This window comes from Phycodurus eques, chromosome 18 (assembly GCF_024500275.1).
Source record: "Phycodurus eques isolate BA_2022a chromosome 18, UOR_Pequ_1.1, whole genome shotgun sequence".
NCBI lineage: Eukaryota > Metazoa > Chordata > Actinopteri > Syngnathiformes > Syngnathidae > Phycodurus > Phycodurus eques.
The window spans coordinates 8,917,384-8,935,784 of NC_084542.1; the positions used below are offsets into that span (position 1 = coordinate 8,917,384).

The window sequence follows — 18,401 nt, forward strand, 5'->3', positions numbered from 1 at the left end:
CATCATATCATCATAAGGTTAAATGATCGGTTAAAAATCTGCAATATCATACAGCGGGGGCGTGAATCTTTAGCCGCGATATTATGGGGGCTCACTGGAGTTGTTATGGCCTACACACACACACACACACACACACGCGTGACTTCCTCCCTTTTTACTGGGCGCTTCTGTGACTTTTCATATGGAGGTGGGACATTTGTCGCTTTGCAGTGAGCATCCATCACGACCGGTCTTGCCGTGGGCCACATCCCCGCTCGTTGTCCCCACTGGCATATGAGCGCCAATCGCAGTGCAGCACACTCGTGCCCCATCTGCTTGTGTACATGAGCGGAAGGGAGTAGCAGCAGCAGCCTTATTGTGATTATCGATCACGTTAGAGTGGACGAAAACTTTCAAACTTTACTTTGACGCCCCGACGCACCATTAGCTCTAAATTTGTGATTGGAAGTAGATTGTTGGAATTATTAATTCCCCCCCCCCCCCCCCCCCCCCCTTCAGTAACTTTGCTCTCGCATTTATATTTACCTTCCATCTTTCTTTCCAACTCGCTTTTCCTATTTAAGACAACTTACCTCCCAGACCTCTTACTCTTTTTTAATTCCTCCGTTTCATGGAAGAACTTGCGATGGAATGTTGATCAAAGATAAATGCTTAATTTTTAATATCAGTCACCGACTCGCTACTTGGATGGTTGTTTTGTACTTCATGATTGTGGCAGCTTTAAAGACTGCACACAGAGAAGCTTTTGAGGCTTCGTAGTCTTAAGTTTTACACTCACTACACACTTAAAGTCCAGGTAAAGTAAAAATAAATATAAATTTGACACAGCACAGAAAAAGAGTGTTGTTAACAAGCCTGCCAAATTTGAATGGTTAAAAAAATAGAATATGTAATATCAGGCTTAAAAATAGTAACATAAGCAGCATGACTACTAGTAGTTGTATTAGTAGTAGTACGAGTAATTGTAGTAGTAGAATCACTACTACTAGTATTTGTGGTAATAGTACTGCTTCTTGTATTAGTAGTTGTACTAATTGGTCATACTATGACTCACCAATCACCAATAATACTACTATTAATACTGTTACCTGTAGTTGTAGTAGTAGTCGCGGTAGTAGCAGTCGTCGTTGTAATAGTAGAGCTAAGAATAGTAGTACTACTAGTAACAGCAGCAGTAGCACTAGTAGTAGTAATAGCAGCAGTACTAGTAGTAGTGATAGTGATAGCAGTAGTAGCTCTTTTACTAGTACTAGAAGTCGTAGCAGTTGTACTATCATTAGGAGTAGCGACAGCAATACTACTCGTACTGGTATCATTACGAGTTGTAGCTGTAGGAGTGGCGGTGGTAGCATCCATAGTAGTAGCAAATAGTACAGTAAATATTAGCAGTAATACCAGTATTGATCAAAATAGCAGTAGTATTGTAATTATGAAGAATATTGAAAGCTCGGCGTCGTTGCATGTCTTTTCCTTGTGGTTTGTTCGTGCCGTCTCAGTGTTTGCTTTTGTTCGTCGTCAGCGTTGACGAGCGAGGCGAGCGGGTGCTGATAGCCTGGGATGAGCAGAGACACCGACAAAGCGATTGGTGCGAGGCGGACGAGTGCAGGTAAGCTCAAGTGAAGCTCCTCTCGTCGGAAACACCGCTCACCAATTCGGCTTGCAACCATGCCGGATGCTTCTTTCGTTGTGTTGGATTTATCTCACCAAACATTATAATGAATAAACACAAAAGGAATGAAGACGTTGGTCATTTTACTCATGAGGAGGGCGCATGGGAGATTGTTCAGGTTACAGCCTCTCAACACGCTCTAAACAATCTCCCCCGTCGCTCCTACATTTATTTGAAAATAGGAGAGTTCTACAAGACATAATATTCTAAGCATTAAGACACAACACAAAACATAGGACCAGACGACACCTGTCCCGTCCCCGACCACATCCGATCACGTCCTTGGTCAAGGCGCCCTTCCATCAAATGTTGCTGAGTCATCTTCTTGAAGGCGAGACATCTTTCTATCTAAATATTGTCCATAATACTAATGCAAGCTACTAATGCAAAATACTAATGCAAGCTAAGCAAATAAATGATAACTACTAAGATATATCTAACACGTTGGTATGCTAAAGACTGGCCTATTCTGCAAATGTGAAACTGCGCCAAAACAGACTCCTAATCCACAAGCTCGCCGCATTGCCAATATGCGCCTGTGAGGCCAAATTCATTGACACTCGGAATTAGCTGACTCTTGCTACAATCAAATGAATATCATCATCAATCCATTCCAGTTTCCCCCAATAAACAATTTTTGTTTTTAATAAGGAAATAGGGCTCTATAAAAATGTATTTTATCAAAATTTAATAACATAAATAAATACAATGGAAAGAATTATACAAGTTTGTGCATCATGATTAACTCATTGTGGCATGAAGTGACTGAAAAAAACAAAAACTGAGAACAATACCACAACATTTGGAGATACATGCTATGCTGTTCCAGCATAAAAGGGATACAGATCCTCAATACTGCTTGACCTAACAGCCAAACAGGACCAAAAAACAAACAAACATGCATTTCATCCTTCCAAAATCTGCAAATATTTACATATATATATATATATTTACAATCCCAAACACAGATGAAAGTGAGCTTAAAAAAAAAAGCGAGTTAAAAAAAACAAAGAACATTTCGAGTTCAACAACAAAGAACACTTGCTTTTCATCCGTCCAGTTTTTTCTTCACTTTTTTTCTTAAAATGTTGTTTTGTATTTCATCCAAAAACACAAAGAAGAGTCCAAAAAACAAGGAGAACGCTTCAAAATTTGGAAATATCCCTCCAAAAGACAGAAAAGTGAGTTAAAAAAAGAAAAAGGCTAAACCATATGGAGATGCTGTACTTGGTTTTCATCCCTCCTGGTTCCGCCAATTTGTCCTTACATTTTTCCAAATGTTTGTTATATTTAATTCGATGTAAAACACAGAGACAAGTGAGTTAAGAATCCAAAGAAAATTGCTGACACAAAGACGTGAATCTATAAAAAAGATTTTAAAAAAATACAACAAAATGTAGCGATACATGCTATTTAGCCCTTCAAATTCTACAATTGTTTTCCTTACATTTTCCCAAATGTCTGTTTCTTTTAATTTAATTCAATCCAAAACACTAAGAAAAGTAAGTTGAGAAAACACAGAAAATTGCTACAAAATCTTGAGATACTTTTTTATCCATCCAAATTGTGCTTTTTTTCTTCAGATTTCTGTGTATTTTATTTTATTTCATCCCAAAAAAATGAAAAATGTTGTTGTTCCCCCCAGCCCACATTTTTCCAGGTCTGGGTGTATTGTTTTTATTTCATCCAACATACAAAGAAAAATGAATTTAAATTAATAATTTAAAAAAAGATACATTTGCAGATGTTTTTCATCCCTCTAAATTGTGTCATTTCTTTTCTGAAATTTTCTGTTTTATAATTCATCCAAAACGCAAAGGAATGTAGACTTTGCTCTCCCAAAACCCCCAAAAATCCCCACACCATTTGGAGATCCATGCTTTTCATTTGACAGCAACAATCTTCAAAGTAAGTACTTCTAAAACCTAAATCTACGCCCTGATGACCTCCCTCAGGGCCATGTTGGACTCAAACATGTTTGATGACGACACCTTCCTGTACGAGGACGCTTCAGATTTGCTGCGCTTCCGCTCTGCGACGCCCTCCGTGCAGATCCTGGTCGACTGGTACTGCAGCCGAGCGCGGGATATCGAATCCTGCTCCCGACAGGTATGCCAAACACCCAATCAAGCCAACTTTTAAACCACTTTTTACAGTGTTGCCTTGAGATACGAGCGGCCCGACTTCGGGGTTTCTCGAGATACGAGCCATCATACGGCCCTTTTTTTGCTTTGATTTGCTAGCGCAAACTTGAGCTATGAGCACTGTATGGTGGCAGCGAACTCAACTCAACTCACATCACGATACGCAGCAGTTAGGCAGGTAGTGAACAATTAATCAAAAAAGAGGCTTCAAGATATTTATTGCCACTTACGCTAAAAGTAAATATGTTGTGTATTTAAAGTAGCCACATAACTTTACCTTAACGTCTGCTATCTTAATGCTAACACATATTGGGATACCCTATAGATGGGCTCACATAACTAGCATCTGTGTGACGGTGTTTTAACGCTTTAAGCCTCAAATATTTGAACACATAAAATATGGTTTTCTTTTTTCTTTGCTTTCTTCCACATATGGCTTTCTTTGTATTTTATTATTTTTATTTTTTAACACTAGTCGTCTACACCCATGCATTTCTGGTGCCATTTTTGTCTTGTCGAAGGTAATTGGGACAGTGACGCTTTGGTTTTTACTGGGTTGCGGGTTCACATCCTTATAGGTCACAGTGACCACATCAAAAATGGCCGCACGAGTTGTCAGGCCCCACTCCAAATTGTTTACCTCCTTCGCAGTTGTGGATCAAGGTTGACACAGGAGATTCTCTTGTCGTGTGGAGGTCTAACAAGCGTGTGGTCGTCTTTTTTTTATGCCTTATGCGGATGGAGAAGTGGGGATTCGAGGTTTCACTGTTCATTTTTGAAGACAACTGTGGGGAATCACGCCTTTCATCATCCTCTCGAGACTAAACCAATACACGCAAGACTAGAGAGCTGTTGTGAGTTGTTAGCGCAACGAGAGGGAGGCCAGGTGGTAATTAGCGAGTGTTTTTAACGTGTGAATGGTGTCGGTTGAGTTGGGGGCGGAAGTCTCCGTTTCTCTCTGGAGGGCGGCAAAAGAACGGAGTAGGGCGTCTCTTTTGTCACGTTTTTATCCATAGATGTCAACTCTGGTTGCATGAGCCCTCGCTCAGGCTGCTCCACAAATGAATGTGCGCAATTAGCCAGCCGGCAAAATCAGGCTGTGCAAGTGATGTGCGAAACGATCATTTCCAGTATCTGCTATTCATCCAGCTCTGGTGACTCGCCATTGATTGGCTGGGCAAGCTGCCATTATATTATTGATATGTGTATACATATGTTAATCTGCACCAAAATTCTTTATTATTGTTATTATTGGCTAATTTTCATTGTTCTGCTCCTTCCACATTTCTCCACTGATTCAAACCATTCAAATTTCAATATATTAACCTCATTTCGGACATCTTGGGGACTTTATTACTCCAGAGTATTACTTCTCAATCTCAACACAGTGCTACATTTTTCATGAAAAAAGAAAATCCCATTAAAATGAATGGAGACACCTTCCAAATTCAACTAATTCGTCCATATTTTCAACCAATTCAAACCATTCCCACATTTTTCACTATTCCACATTTCCCATGACAACATTCCCAAATTAATGCTGACATTTTATATATGTCCATCCTCTTTCCGCATTTCTCAAAAGTGATAATCCATTCCAACTTCAAACTGTTCAGCACATTCAGGACATCTTTGGAACGATTGAATACTTCCCCAAATTCCCCAATTTTTAAAATAAGATTCCTTAATTTATTATGAATTCAACATTTCTTGACCAATACAAACCATTCCAACTTCAAGCCTCACATTCTACATTTCAACAATTAAATTAATTACACAGCATTTAATGTGTCATAAACATTTCCCTTCATTTCTGAGCGAATAGTGTATACATGCAGAATTATCGCACCACCAAGATGACTACTTTTAACGGAATTCCCCCCCCCCCCCAAAAAAGACAACGTTGTGCTTGAGTTACATCGCATACGTATACCATTGCGGACTAACATCAACACAACACCACCCCAAAATCATAATCGCTAATTTCATAGGCTAAAAAAAAAAAAATCGCTAATTTACACAAGAAATGAGACAAAACGCGTCTAATACTTCACAAAAGCCAACGGCTGTGGTTACATCTTCCAAAACTCTTAGAGGTCTTAGAGCCATGAGTGATACAATAAACAAAATGATAATGTATTAGGTGAAAGTTAATCTTACCTTTGTGGCTGACCAGTTCCTTCTGCACCAAAGCATTGCTGCCATCCATTTTTAACAAAACAGGCTTACTCAAATCACTCATTATTGTCTAAAAACCATCCAGACTTTTAATCTTGAGGCGGCATAATGCTACACAGCTCCCGCAAAGTGAGGAAAAGTTTTTCACTTTTCAGACAATTCAAGCGTTCAAAGAGTTAAGAGATTTGCTCTCAAGCTATTTTCTGCACTTTAAATTGGTTAATAATGTGTGAAAATAACACACGACTTTGAGACAGACCAATAGTATGCATCTGTGAAATGTGAAATTAACCATGGACATACGAGTTTTTCGCCCGACAGCAGAGATATGCAAGTGATAAATATCCATTAAATTTCCACTCTGCTACAACTCCAAAATTAGTATTGTTGGAGCCTTGGTGGAATTGTAGTTTTTTTTACTTGATTTATTTTCCCTTGTGGGACTTTAATTTACTTCCGAACTCACCACACTAAATGCTCACGGACAGCAGTAAACGTGCATTTGGTTTATTTTGGTGCGGAGTCGTAATATAATGTAACTGTTGTGGCCCAGGTGGACTGTGCCCTGTCGCTGGTGCGTCTGGGAACAGAGCGCAACATCCCCGGCCTGGAGCTGCTGTGCGACGACCTGGTCACCCTGGAGACACTGGTCTACGAGACGCTGGGCGACCTCAACCTGACACTCCGAGATCTGCAGCAGCTCGCCAACATCGACAAGCTGCGCCTGCTCATGAACAACGTAAGAAAGCCACAACTTATTTCCTTTTATTAAAAAAATTCACTGCCACCAGAAAGTATTCACACCTTCACTTTTTCCACATTTTGCTGTTAGAGACCTATTCTAAAGATGATCTCAGTATAGTTTTCTTTTAAAATCTACATATCCCATATTGACAAAGTAAAAACATATGTTCAGACAGTTGCGCAAATTTATTGAAAATGTAAACATTATAGATGCATAAGTATTCACACCCTTGGCTTAATATTTTGTTGGAAGGTGAATCAACGCCCTAGTCTGAGTTCCAGAGTACTCTGGAGCAAGTTCTCTTGAAGAATTTCTCTATTTTTGACAGCTGTCATCTTACCCTCTATGCGGGCTAGTCACCCAGTTCCTGCAGCAGAAAAACAGCCCCACAGCATGAACAGCCCCACAGCCACCAGCCTGCTTCACAGTAGGGATGATATTAGCCAGGTGATGAGCAGTGTCTCTTCTTCTCCAGATATGACGCTTGCAATTCAGGCCAAAAAGTTCTATGTTGGTTTCATCAGACCAGGAAATCTTGTTTCTGCAGGTCTGAGAATCCTTAAGGTGCCTTTTGGCAAACTCCAACCGGGCTGCCATGTGCCTTTTAGTAAGACGAGGCTTCCGTCTGGCCACTCTACCATAAAGGCCTGATTGGTGGAGTGTGTTAGCAATGGTTGACCTTCTGGATGGTTCTCCTATCGCCGCAAGGGAACACTGGAGCTCCGCCTTAGTGACCATAGGGTTCTTGTTTAACTCTCTGACCAAGCCCCTTCCCCGGTTACTCAGCTCGGTCAATCGGACAGCTCTGTGAAGGGTCCCAGTGTTCCAAACTTCTTCCATTTCTGAATTATCGAGACCACAGTGCTTTCCGGGACCTTCAATGCTGCTGAAATTCTTTCGTATCCTTCCCCAGATTTGTCCCTTGACACAGTCCGGTCTCTGAGGTCTGCAGACAAATCCTTAGACTTCATTGCTTGGTTTCTGCTCGGATATGCACCGCCAACTATAAGACCTTATATAGACAGTTGCCTGCCATTGATGATGTTCAATCAACTGAATTTACCACAGGTGGACTCCATTCATGTTGTAGAAGCATCTCAAGGATAATCGGGGGAAATCAGATGCACCTGAGCTTAAGTTTGAATGTCATACCAAAGGGTGTGAATACTTATTTACCTATTATGTTTGAATGTTTACATTTTTTATACATTTACACAAATGTCTGAAAATATGTTTTTACTTCGTCTTTATAGGATATTCTATGTAGATGATTATTTAAAAAAAAAAAAAAAAAGAAAACTATACTTAAATCAGCTTTAGAATAAGTCTGCAACAGCAAAATGTGGAAAACGAAGGGGTGTGAGTACTTTCTGGTGGCACTGTATTTTTAGAAATATAATTAGTGACAGTATCAATCAAAACTGGATATTATTCTTTTTAGAAATAGTTTGTTTTTGTAAATGTGTGAGAAAATGCAAACAGTATTTTTTATTTTCATTTTTAGTTTATTTTTAGTTTGACTTATTCCGAAGTAATTTTATTATTATTTTATGAACTAAATGTAAATATTAATTACAAATATACTAAAACTATTGTTATTATTATTATTAAATTAAACAATCAGTAATTAATATTTAATTTATTAAACAGAAATTTGTTTTTTAAATAACTAGTTTGTGTCAAGAGCAATCAAAATGAGTATTTTTTTATTTTTTTATTTTTTTTTGGGGGTATAATTCCATTTTCTGTACCGCTTATCCACACTAGGGTCACGGGCGTGCTGGAGCCTATCCCAGCTAAATACAATCAAAACCAACCATTATTGTTTTTGTACATTAAAATTTTCAGCAAAAGCTATCCAAATGAGCATAGAAAACTAAATGAAATCAATAAAAACAAGGCATTATTGCCCTTTAAGATGTATTCATTTTGAATTATATTTATTTTCTTTTGATATGCTGTTTTGTTTAGAGCCAGAACCTTTCATATATGCCCTCGAGTACATTCCCATTTTTTCTTCTCAGTCTCTCCAAATCAGGACGCATTGAGTATAATTTGTTCCGCAGTGTTTGTTTTCCCTTTTAATTTGAGCACGGTAATAAAAATCGGTGGTGGTGACCCGTAGTGGAGCGACCGCAGTGTCCTTGGAGTGCATTATACGAGGCTTCCTCTCGAATGGCCAGTAATGCGCCTACTGCTTCTTTTAGCCTGCGAGGACCGGTACCAGGAAGATCAGCCTTGCGAGTGGCCAGCAAATGTTGTTTACTGCACCGACACAAACTGTTTGACTGCCCAGTGGGAACTCTCTCGCTCTCTGTATGTGTGTGTTTGTGCTCTTAAATTAAATGACCTCCTTTGCCTGCATCTGATGGGCTTCTTTAGCAGAGAGCAGCAAAGTTAAGTATGTGAATAGAATTATTATATATAGACTTCAGCAATATCATAATTACTATGTGTTGTATTTGTTCCTTGGCCAAACCTGTTACCCAACTTATTCGTATATGAAATCAAAGCAGATGTCTTTTCGGTGTGATGGACTTGAATTTATTATATTTGAAGATAGACTTGTATTTTTTGACTGTGCTACCCTCTTATATTTAGTACAGTCTTTGTACATGCCAAAGCACGTGATCTCGATCTCAAAGCTATAATTTGCAGAATGGTGAAGTGGACGCATCGACTAATCAGTTCAACCTCTAATTTATATAAATTCATGATTTGTTTATTGTCATTTAGATTTTATTCCAGTCCCACGGTAGTAATTTTAAATAAATTTTGTTGATTTTCTCTTGTCTAGCGTAAGTAGTTATTAAATGTCTTTATGCCACCAGTCCAGCAGAGAGCGCTATGTGAGAGATGCCTTCCAGTGGATGGTGCCCTTCCTGCACCGCTGTGAGCGACAGCAGGAGGGCGCCGCCGAGCATCTGCTTCGAGACTTTCTGGTGGGCCTGGCCTGCCACGACCTCGCCTTCCCCCTCATCATCTTCCAGCACTCCAAACCTGATGTGAGTGGCGCAAGACTTGTAAAAGGTCATGAAAACTCAAAACGCGCTACTATTATTTGAAATCAAAATAATTGTATATTTGTGGCAAGAAATATTTGTAACATTTGAGGGAATATTTATAATATATATAATAATACATGTAATAATTCCATGACAAAAATCAATCCAAACTGAGTTAATTACTTTAGAAAGTAATTATATTATTTTGTCAATAATTTGTGGAAAATCAATTAAAACTGAGCATTATTTTTGGAAGTACAATAAAAATACTTTGTTGCAAAATCAATTGAAACTGATCTTTATTTAAAAAATATTTGTTCAAATCAATCACAGCAGAATGTTATTATATTGTAAATAACTTTTAAATAATGTGTGGAAAACTCAATCAAAACTGGTAATTATTATTTCTTAATTCTTGTTTAAATTTGTTGAAAAATCAATAAAAACAGTGTTATAATTTTTGTATGTTTTAAAAATGTGGCAGACTCAATCAAAACTAAGCATTGTTATTTTTTTTAAATAGGCTTTTTTAATTATTTATGGCAACACCAATCCAAACTGTGGTTGAATCCTTTTTATGAATTAAGTATTTTGTCAGGCGGCACGGTGACGACTGGATAGCACATCTGCCTCACAGTTGAGTTCTGAGGACTAGGATTCAAATCCCGGCCCCGCCTGTGTGGAGCTTGCATGTTCTCCCCGTGCCTGCGTGGGTTTTCACCGGGCACTCCGGTTTCCTCCCACATCCCAAAAACATGCATGGTAGGTTAATTGAAGACTCTAAATTTCCCGTAGGTGTGAATGTGCGTGCGAAGGGTTGTTTGTTTATATGTGCCCTGTGATTGGCTGGCGACCAGTGCAGGGTGTACCCCGCCTCTTGCTGGGATAGACTCCAGCACGCCCCAGTGAGGATAAGCGGTACAGAAAATGGATGGATGGATGGATGGATGGAGTTATTGCTGGATATAGGACAGAATAGGACAAAAATAATTATGTAGACTGTTCAATTGCACAACATGATCATGACGCTATAATTGTAATCGCTAATAAAGTATGTCTTCAATATTTGTTATCTTAATGTTTTTATTGCATCAACATGGTAATGGCGGACGCAGTTGCAGCCTATATCGAAGTATAACAAGTATTTTTAACGATATTATATGTTAATTATAAATTTTGCTTTTTTATTTTTGGAAAAATTAAAACCGAATATTCATATTTGAACATATTTTCTATTCATTTTAAACCTTTTTCTATTGTCTTTTATTCTGTGTCTTGTTTTTATGTGGTTTCGTTTTAAGTTTGAGTTTTAATTTTATGCTGTTGTGCAATGACTAATAAATTCTGATTCTGAAAATCAGTCCAAACTGATTTTTTTTTTAAATAAACTTTTTAATTAACAATTTGTGGCAAATCAACTAAAATTGAAGGTTATTTTATCGCAAGTAAATTATTCAAAGGAGACATTTCTGTCAAGGGCAATCAAAATGTGCATTATTATTTTGTAACCAAAAATGTTTTATAATTTCTGGCAAAATCAGTCAAAATAAGGAGTCATTGTTCTTTTAACAAAGAAATTTTAATGATTCCATTAATTTAAAGTGGAGCAGTATCACATAGAGGTTTGGGCATGTTGCTTGCATGCGTTTTTCTGACCTCCAGTCCCTCACGCGTGTCGTCCTCCCGCAGTGTCCGCAGAAGGTGATCGGGGTCCCTGACCAGCTTATGGCGGTTGCCCTGGAGTGCATCTACTGCAGCGAGAGGGACGACCAGCTCAGCCTGTGCTATGACATCCTAGAATGTCTTCCTCAGAGGGGCTTCGGGTAAGAAAAAGCAAACAAAAACTCAGCTGGATTGTCTAGCATTGTGCCTCCAAGGACCCAGCAGCACTGCAGCTCCACTCTGCGCCACACCTGCTTTCTACTTTACACTTGAGCTCCCCCGTGAGAGCTTGGTCATTTTAAGAAAGTCAACCATGACAAAATTGTTCAGAAAATGGTGAGCCGGAATAGATTAAATGACTTTGTTTTTAGATGCATTATCACCCCCTGTGATTATTTTATGTGATTATCACCTTAATTGGAAAATAGAATTACTATTGGGTTGTCCTTCATCGTTTGGACCTGACAATATAGTAACGTCCGCTCCTGTAATGCTAGCCTGTGTAGTGCAATCACCATTTAAAAGAAGTCACATTATTAAACTTTCAATTAGCTGCGATGGCCTACACTTCAGACACCTTTCTATACAGGCCCAGATGTTTTACTTACTCTTATTATAACAGGTGCAACTTTTTGGGGATTCACTGTTGTCTTATTTTAACCTCCGCAACTTTGGGGGGGATTTAAAGGTGTGATATTAATCTGGGCCATTTTTGTGGGCTTTACCGCAGGGTTTTGCGGTAGTTCCTTTTGACCTGCACAACTTTCGGTGGATTTAATGGTAATCTTATTTTAACATGCACAATTTTGGATGGTTTACTTATTGGATGGTTTACTTATTGGACGGTTTATTCTTATTTTAACCTGTGTAACTTCAAGGGGGTTTATGTTCAACTGCACATTTTTTGGTGTTTTGCCGTTGTTTAATTTTGACTTGCACAACTTTCAAGGGACTTACGGAAGGCTCTTTTTTCCAACCTGCATAATTTTTGCGGTATTTATGGTTATTCTAATTTGTACAACTTGAGGTTGATTCATGGTACTCTTATAAAAACTTGCACAACTCTTTGGGGATTCACAGTTTTGTGCAAACATGGAAGGAATGCACAGTATTTGGGATATTGAAGGTAGTCTTATTTTAACCTGTAGACATTTCGTAGGATTCATGGCAGTCATTATTTTTTTATTTTACCTGTGCAACTTTAAGGGTTTTGCGCTAGTTTCATTTTGACCTTCACAACTTTTGAGTGATTTACAGTTGGTTTATTTTCAAACAGCACAACTTTTGGGGGATTTATGGTTGTTATTTTAACCTATCCAATTTTTGGAAGAATTTACGGCAGTCTTATTTTAACCCGCACAACTTTAGGGGCTTTGCTGTAGTTCATTTGGACCTGCACAATTTTTCTAGGGGCTTTATATTTTTTTTATTTTTTTTTATAGGCCAAGGTTACAAAAACAATTGTGCTGCACTTAAGGTTCCTAAGAGCACAGTGGCCTCCAGAATCCTTAAATGGAAGACGTTTGGGACGACCAGAACCAAACTGAGCAATTGGGGGGGAAGAGCCTTGGTGAAAGGTAAAGAAGAACCCAAAGATCACTGTGGCTGAGCTCCAGAGATGCAGTCGGGAGATGGGAGAAAGTTTTAGAAAGTCAACCATCACTGCAGCCCTCCACCAGTCGGGGCTTTATGGCAGAGTGGCCCGACGGAAGCCTCTCCTTAATTTCAAAAATTCCGTTTTTTTCTGTCAATATGGGGTGCTGTGTGTACATTGAGGAAAAGAAATAAACAAATAATTTTAGCAAATGGCTGCAATATAACGAGTGAAACATTTAAGGGGGTCTGAATACTTTCCGTATCCACTGTACCTCTCGAGCTTGCTGAATGACAGGGTTGGGCACATGTTTTTCCACTGAGTGATGACCACAAAATGTTAAATGGAACGAAGAAGGATGAATGAAAAGAAGGATGAATGAAAATGCGAGAAACAATTCAATATGCTGTAAGTCAACATATATGCTGTATGTAAGTCACCGTTTATAAGTTTTGTCCTCATTGTAAAGATATTTGAAGTATTTCATGTTCTTTTTTTGTTTACTATTAATGTTTTTTATTATTATTGTTTTATGTTTGATTTTAATTTATGTACAGCATGGTTGTTTTTTTAAGTGCTCTACAACTAAACTCGAGCTAAGTTAGGTTGAGTAACATTTCTAAACAATTTCTAAATAAAAAAAATCCTGTAACAAATAATAATTCAACCTTTTTACATTTCAAAACAAAAAAATTATAAATGTGATATTATAATCAGGCGGCACGGTGGCCGACTGGTTAGAGCGTCAGCCTCACAGTTCTGAGGACCCGGGTTCAATCCCCGGCCCCGACTGTGTGGAGTTTGCATGTTCTCCCCGTGCCTGCGTGGGTTTTCTCCGGGCACTCCGGTTTCCTCCCACATCCCAAAAACACGCATAAATTGGAGACTCTAAATTGCCCGTAGGTGTGACTGTGAGTGCGAATGGTTGTTTGTTTGTATGTGCCCTGCGATTGGCTGGCAACCAGTTCAGGGTGTACCCCGCCTTCTGCCCGATGACAGCTGGGATAGGCTCCAGCACGCCCGCGACCCTAGTGAGGAAAAGCGGCTCAGAAAATGGATGGATGGATATTATAATCAAGTTTTGTTGAATTTTCATTTAAAATAAAAACTAAAAGAAAATCCTTTACCATTTTACCTTTTTTTTTTTTTTTACCTTTTTATCGTCACCTTTTGACATGGGCCATGTTTCATTTTATTATAAGAACATATGTAATAAGAAATGTGCAGCAGACCACAAATGGCCCCCAGGCCGGTCTTTGGACACCACTGCTATATGAACTAATTCACTCCCCCCCCCTCCTAACTCTACAGGCCAGAGACGGACATCACCTCATCTCTGCACGATCGGGTGGACAAACTAGAGAAGCACCTCAGGTAACGCCAACCGTGTTCCTTGTTTTTGTTTTTTTTCCGTCAATATTTTATCCTGGTTTTCATAAAAAAAATTAAAAAAACGTGACTCTGCTATTCCTTTCCCCGGAATCAATGCACATTCATCTGAAACATTTTGTAAGTTGTGTAAAAAGGGTTCAATAGATGGGACTGTGTATTTCACATCTGCGTAACACATCTTGTCAAAAATCCAACCTTTAAAATATAAGCATGCAGTATAATGACAGTTTCACCATACTTTCTTGCGCCACATGGTGGATTATTTAACAGTTTCCCACAATAAACAAGCACAAAATAGTTTGAGTGCAGCAACTAAATAGGCCAACATAGGGCCAAGTGTGGTGAAATTGTTATTATACAGGTGCACTTTTATTTTGAAGGTGGACGTTTTGACAGGATGTTATGCGGATGTTGCTCCAACTTGTCCGCCGAGCAGACCAGGAGGCTTATTATTGCCTTGAGTTATTAAAAAACATTTGTATTGTGGAATATGCCATGATGTTAAATGTTCCTTTATCCACTTTATGAGTAATTTATATTTATTTCACACTGTTTTTGTATGTACAGCTATAGCTATTCTCTATAAAGTAAATTCTTTGTTAAAATATTTGGATGTCTGGAACGGATTAATAAGATTTAAATGATTTCCTATGAGAAATATTGCTTTGGATTTCGTACGATTTAGTTTTAGTCCAATTTTCTGAGATGGCTTAATCACTCAAAGCAAGGTTCCGCTGTATTTCACAAGTAAAACCAATTGCAATCATGCTGCAATCGTGTCTGAAGAGAGCTGCGATGTTCTCTTTGTAGTTACTGTCACTATCCCGCCTCCCCTTATAATGGGCCTCTGATGAAGAACAGCACTAGGGGGAAAAAAAAAACAGCAAGCACAGTCTTCATTCACACACTCATTTACACACACGCAGGCGCACACTATATCAAAGGAGCAGTGTCGGTCCCGTGGCGTTCAAACGGCCTCGGGCGTTTTTTGCTGCTACAGTTTAAAATCACCGACATGTCGCGCTTCTACTCCTGCTCCTCCTCCCTTCCCCTCAGGATGAACCCCTGAACACACAGCGATGATGGGGAGGAATGAGGATAAGGATGAAGTATGGGGAGGGAACAGCGTGGCAAACTGAAGGGAATGCAGATGATAATGAGGAGGAGGGAGAGGAATTTGACTTTTCAGTTCAATGCTATAGCCTTTACTTTTTTAACGAGACATTATGCTGTTCTCATTTAAAACCCGTTGTCTTAACTCATTGATAGGCAGCCGTTATCAAAGCAGAGTTTCCCCCCATTGCCAGCCATTTTGCTGAGCACTTTCAAGACCCACAAAATATTGACAATGTTAAGAACCAAAGATACCAAAACCAACCATGCAGACAGAAAAACAGATGAATCAGGTCTCTTCCCTGTGAGATGCTCTTCAAGGAAAGCTGTTTTTAGGTGGTAGTAAATGCACAGTGAATGCGTGTCGTCTTCTCCTGGCTTCTTCACTCTGGATTTCATGGGATCAGGATAATGAGAAGCTTAGATTTCACCAGTCATGCTGTCTCCTTGTTTTACCTGTAGTGTGTGCGTGTGTGTATGAGAGACTGAGTGTGCGTGTGTACTGCGATTTAAAAATACATATGGATGTGTGTGCTTGCAGTGTGACCGAGGTTCTGGAGAAGCACGGCCTGCAGAAGCCCATCGCATATGTCAGGAACAGCCAGAACAGCACAGAGGAAGCCCACCAGCTCATGGTCAAGCTGTGTCGTCACACCGGGCGCAAGTACGTCGCTACAATGCCCGCACGGTCTTGAACACTTACTGGCTGCAATATTATGAGATTTTTACACAATAATGTTGCTCAATTTTATTACCGAGGTTATGTTTTTGGCTCTAGGGACAATTTATTTTTTTTAATTAGTTACCATTGGACTTCATTAGTTTGTACTTTCTTTTGTATACAATATATGTACTTGTGTTTGTATACGCAGGAACCCTCCAGTAGGCGAGACAGTGTGGAGAGGTCTGCTGCAGGATCTGCTGGACATGCAGCAGAACGTCTACACCTGTTTGAAATCAGATACGTGCCACCAGGTAGAAAAAAAAAAAAAAAACGCATGCAAAATTAAATTCAATGAATTCAATTAAATTACGGTAATAATACTAGTACTATTATTTTAATCCGGCATATGCGTAACCTATTTCCGCATTCAGCAAAACAGGTGAAAGCACTTCCTACTGACACGGGTAAATGGCGGAATGGAACTTGGACAAAGTACCTGTAAATGATATTATAATGATATTTGTTTCACGCTGTACGCTGTTTTAATTATACTTTTATTTTTCTCTCTGTTTTAAATGTTTAGATTTTTTTCTTTGTTTTTAAATGCTTTTAATCATGTAAAGATTACATTGAGTTACCTTGTGTATGAAATGCGCTAAAAAAATATATTTGCTTTGCTAGGTAATTTAAACATCTACAATGTCTTTTGTTTAACACAAGATGTCAGGACAGAGCCACCATTGATGACAATATCCGATGTTTTAGGCTTTGTTTGTGTTTTTGTATTTCATATATTTGTATAAATAAATTATATACATGAATTTTACTTTTGTCTGAAGACACCAGCCAAAAAGAAAACAACGTTTTAGCAAGTTTGGCTTTAAACATGTCATCAAACCGTAGTTATGCTCATTAGTGAAGCATATCCAGGAAGTCTGTGAACCTGTTTTCAAGGTTTGGTCACTAGACATTCCACATATGTTTCGTGGATTGTAAGTTTTTGTTGTTATTTATTTCTATGCCATCAAACTTTGCCTTACATTTGTATTTGTATATTAGTCATAATTTTTATTTAACTATAAATGTGTATTTAATTTTCTAATCCCATATTTACATTTTATTTTCTAATGTATTTATAATTTTATTTTATTTTATTTTCATTTTATCTGTATGAAAAATATTTTAAATTGTAATTTTTATTTGTTTTTATTTTTAAAGTAGTCTTTATTTTTATTTTACTACTTCATGCATTGTTTTAATTTTTTATTTTCATTATTTGTACATTTTTATTTTAGTTATATTTTTTTATACTTTGTTTCATTTATATGTAAAACATTCAAATCGTGTTTGTTTATTCATGCGTTTTATTTTTAATAATCAAAATTACTTTTGAATTTTATTTGATATTTTTCATTGCTGCAGATTTTTGTTGAGTCGCTGCTGTGCTCCAGCCGGGTGGAGAACGTGAGTCTGGCGGGTCAGCTGATGCACTGCTCCAAGGTATTTCGGCACACATTCACACTTCCCAACGGAATCCGTTTAAAAGGGCTGAATGAACCAAACAGCGCCATCCATTTGCTATTTTCCAGGTCAGCCAGGATGTCCCCGTGAGTCTGTCGTTCCGTGGTAAGGGCTACGCCATGAAAGTGGCCTACGTCAACAGCGTGGAGTTGGCGTTGGCCGCCGCCAGAGAGTACTTCAACTCTTCCACCACGCTGACAGATCCCTGCATGGGCCTGGCCAGGTGAGACCCATGCCCAATAGACCTTTTCATCATGATTGTCAATAGTAGGCGACAGGATACTTCCGGTTGCAAAAAAGTGATGACCAAAATTAGTTGTGTTTGGGGTTACGCTGCCAGATCTACACATAAGGTTGTAATAATGTTGTTTCCCCCCCCCCCCCCCCCCCCCCATTTCCTTAAAAAAAAGAAATCTAAATGAATCCAGCGGAACCTGTAATTGAGGGGGATAAATCAATTGGATATCGTAAGTAGTTGCATAGAGAACATCGCAAGACTGCCTGGTAGGGGCAGACAGAGTCCAGTACATTTTTCAACGGGTAAGCGTGAGAGAGGGTCTCGCCCAGCTTGTCTGTAAAATTCAGCTTTGTAAACCACTGTATTGACTAACAGATCGTTTCATCACTTTGGATTTGAGATCAACACAGCTTTTGAGTAGAACATATTTCAACCACATCTATTTTTTTAATCAGCTTATCTGTTGAAATATGAAT

The 18,401-nt window shown here is 38.7% G+C and overlaps 1 protein-coding gene across 3 annotated transcripts in view; it reads left to right on the top strand.

Annotated features, from left to right (window-relative positions):
- nbas (NBAS subunit of NRZ tethering complex) overlaps positions 1-18,401 on the top strand; it is a 163,170-nt gene that overhangs the window by 44,633 nt on the left and 100,136 nt on the right. For all 3 annotated transcript variants that reach the window (XM_061704380.1, XM_061704379.1, XM_061704381.1), the window contains 10 exons: positions 1,520-1,606; positions 3,625-3,778; positions 6,545-6,730; positions 9,568-9,741; positions 11,431-11,564; positions 14,309-14,371; positions 16,044-16,166; positions 16,375-16,477; positions 17,589-17,666; positions 17,756-17,910. In XM_061704380.1, coding sequence (XP_061560364.1) covers positions 1,520-1,606; positions 3,625-3,778; positions 6,545-6,730; positions 9,568-9,741; positions 11,431-11,564; positions 14,309-14,371; positions 16,044-16,166; positions 16,375-16,477; positions 17,589-17,666; positions 17,756-17,910 — 1,257 coding nt within the window. The remainder of the gene's footprint in view (positions 1-1,519; positions 1,607-3,624; positions 3,779-6,544; positions 6,731-9,567; positions 9,742-11,430; positions 11,565-14,308; positions 14,372-16,043; positions 16,167-16,374; positions 16,478-17,588; positions 17,667-17,755; positions 17,911-18,401) is intronic.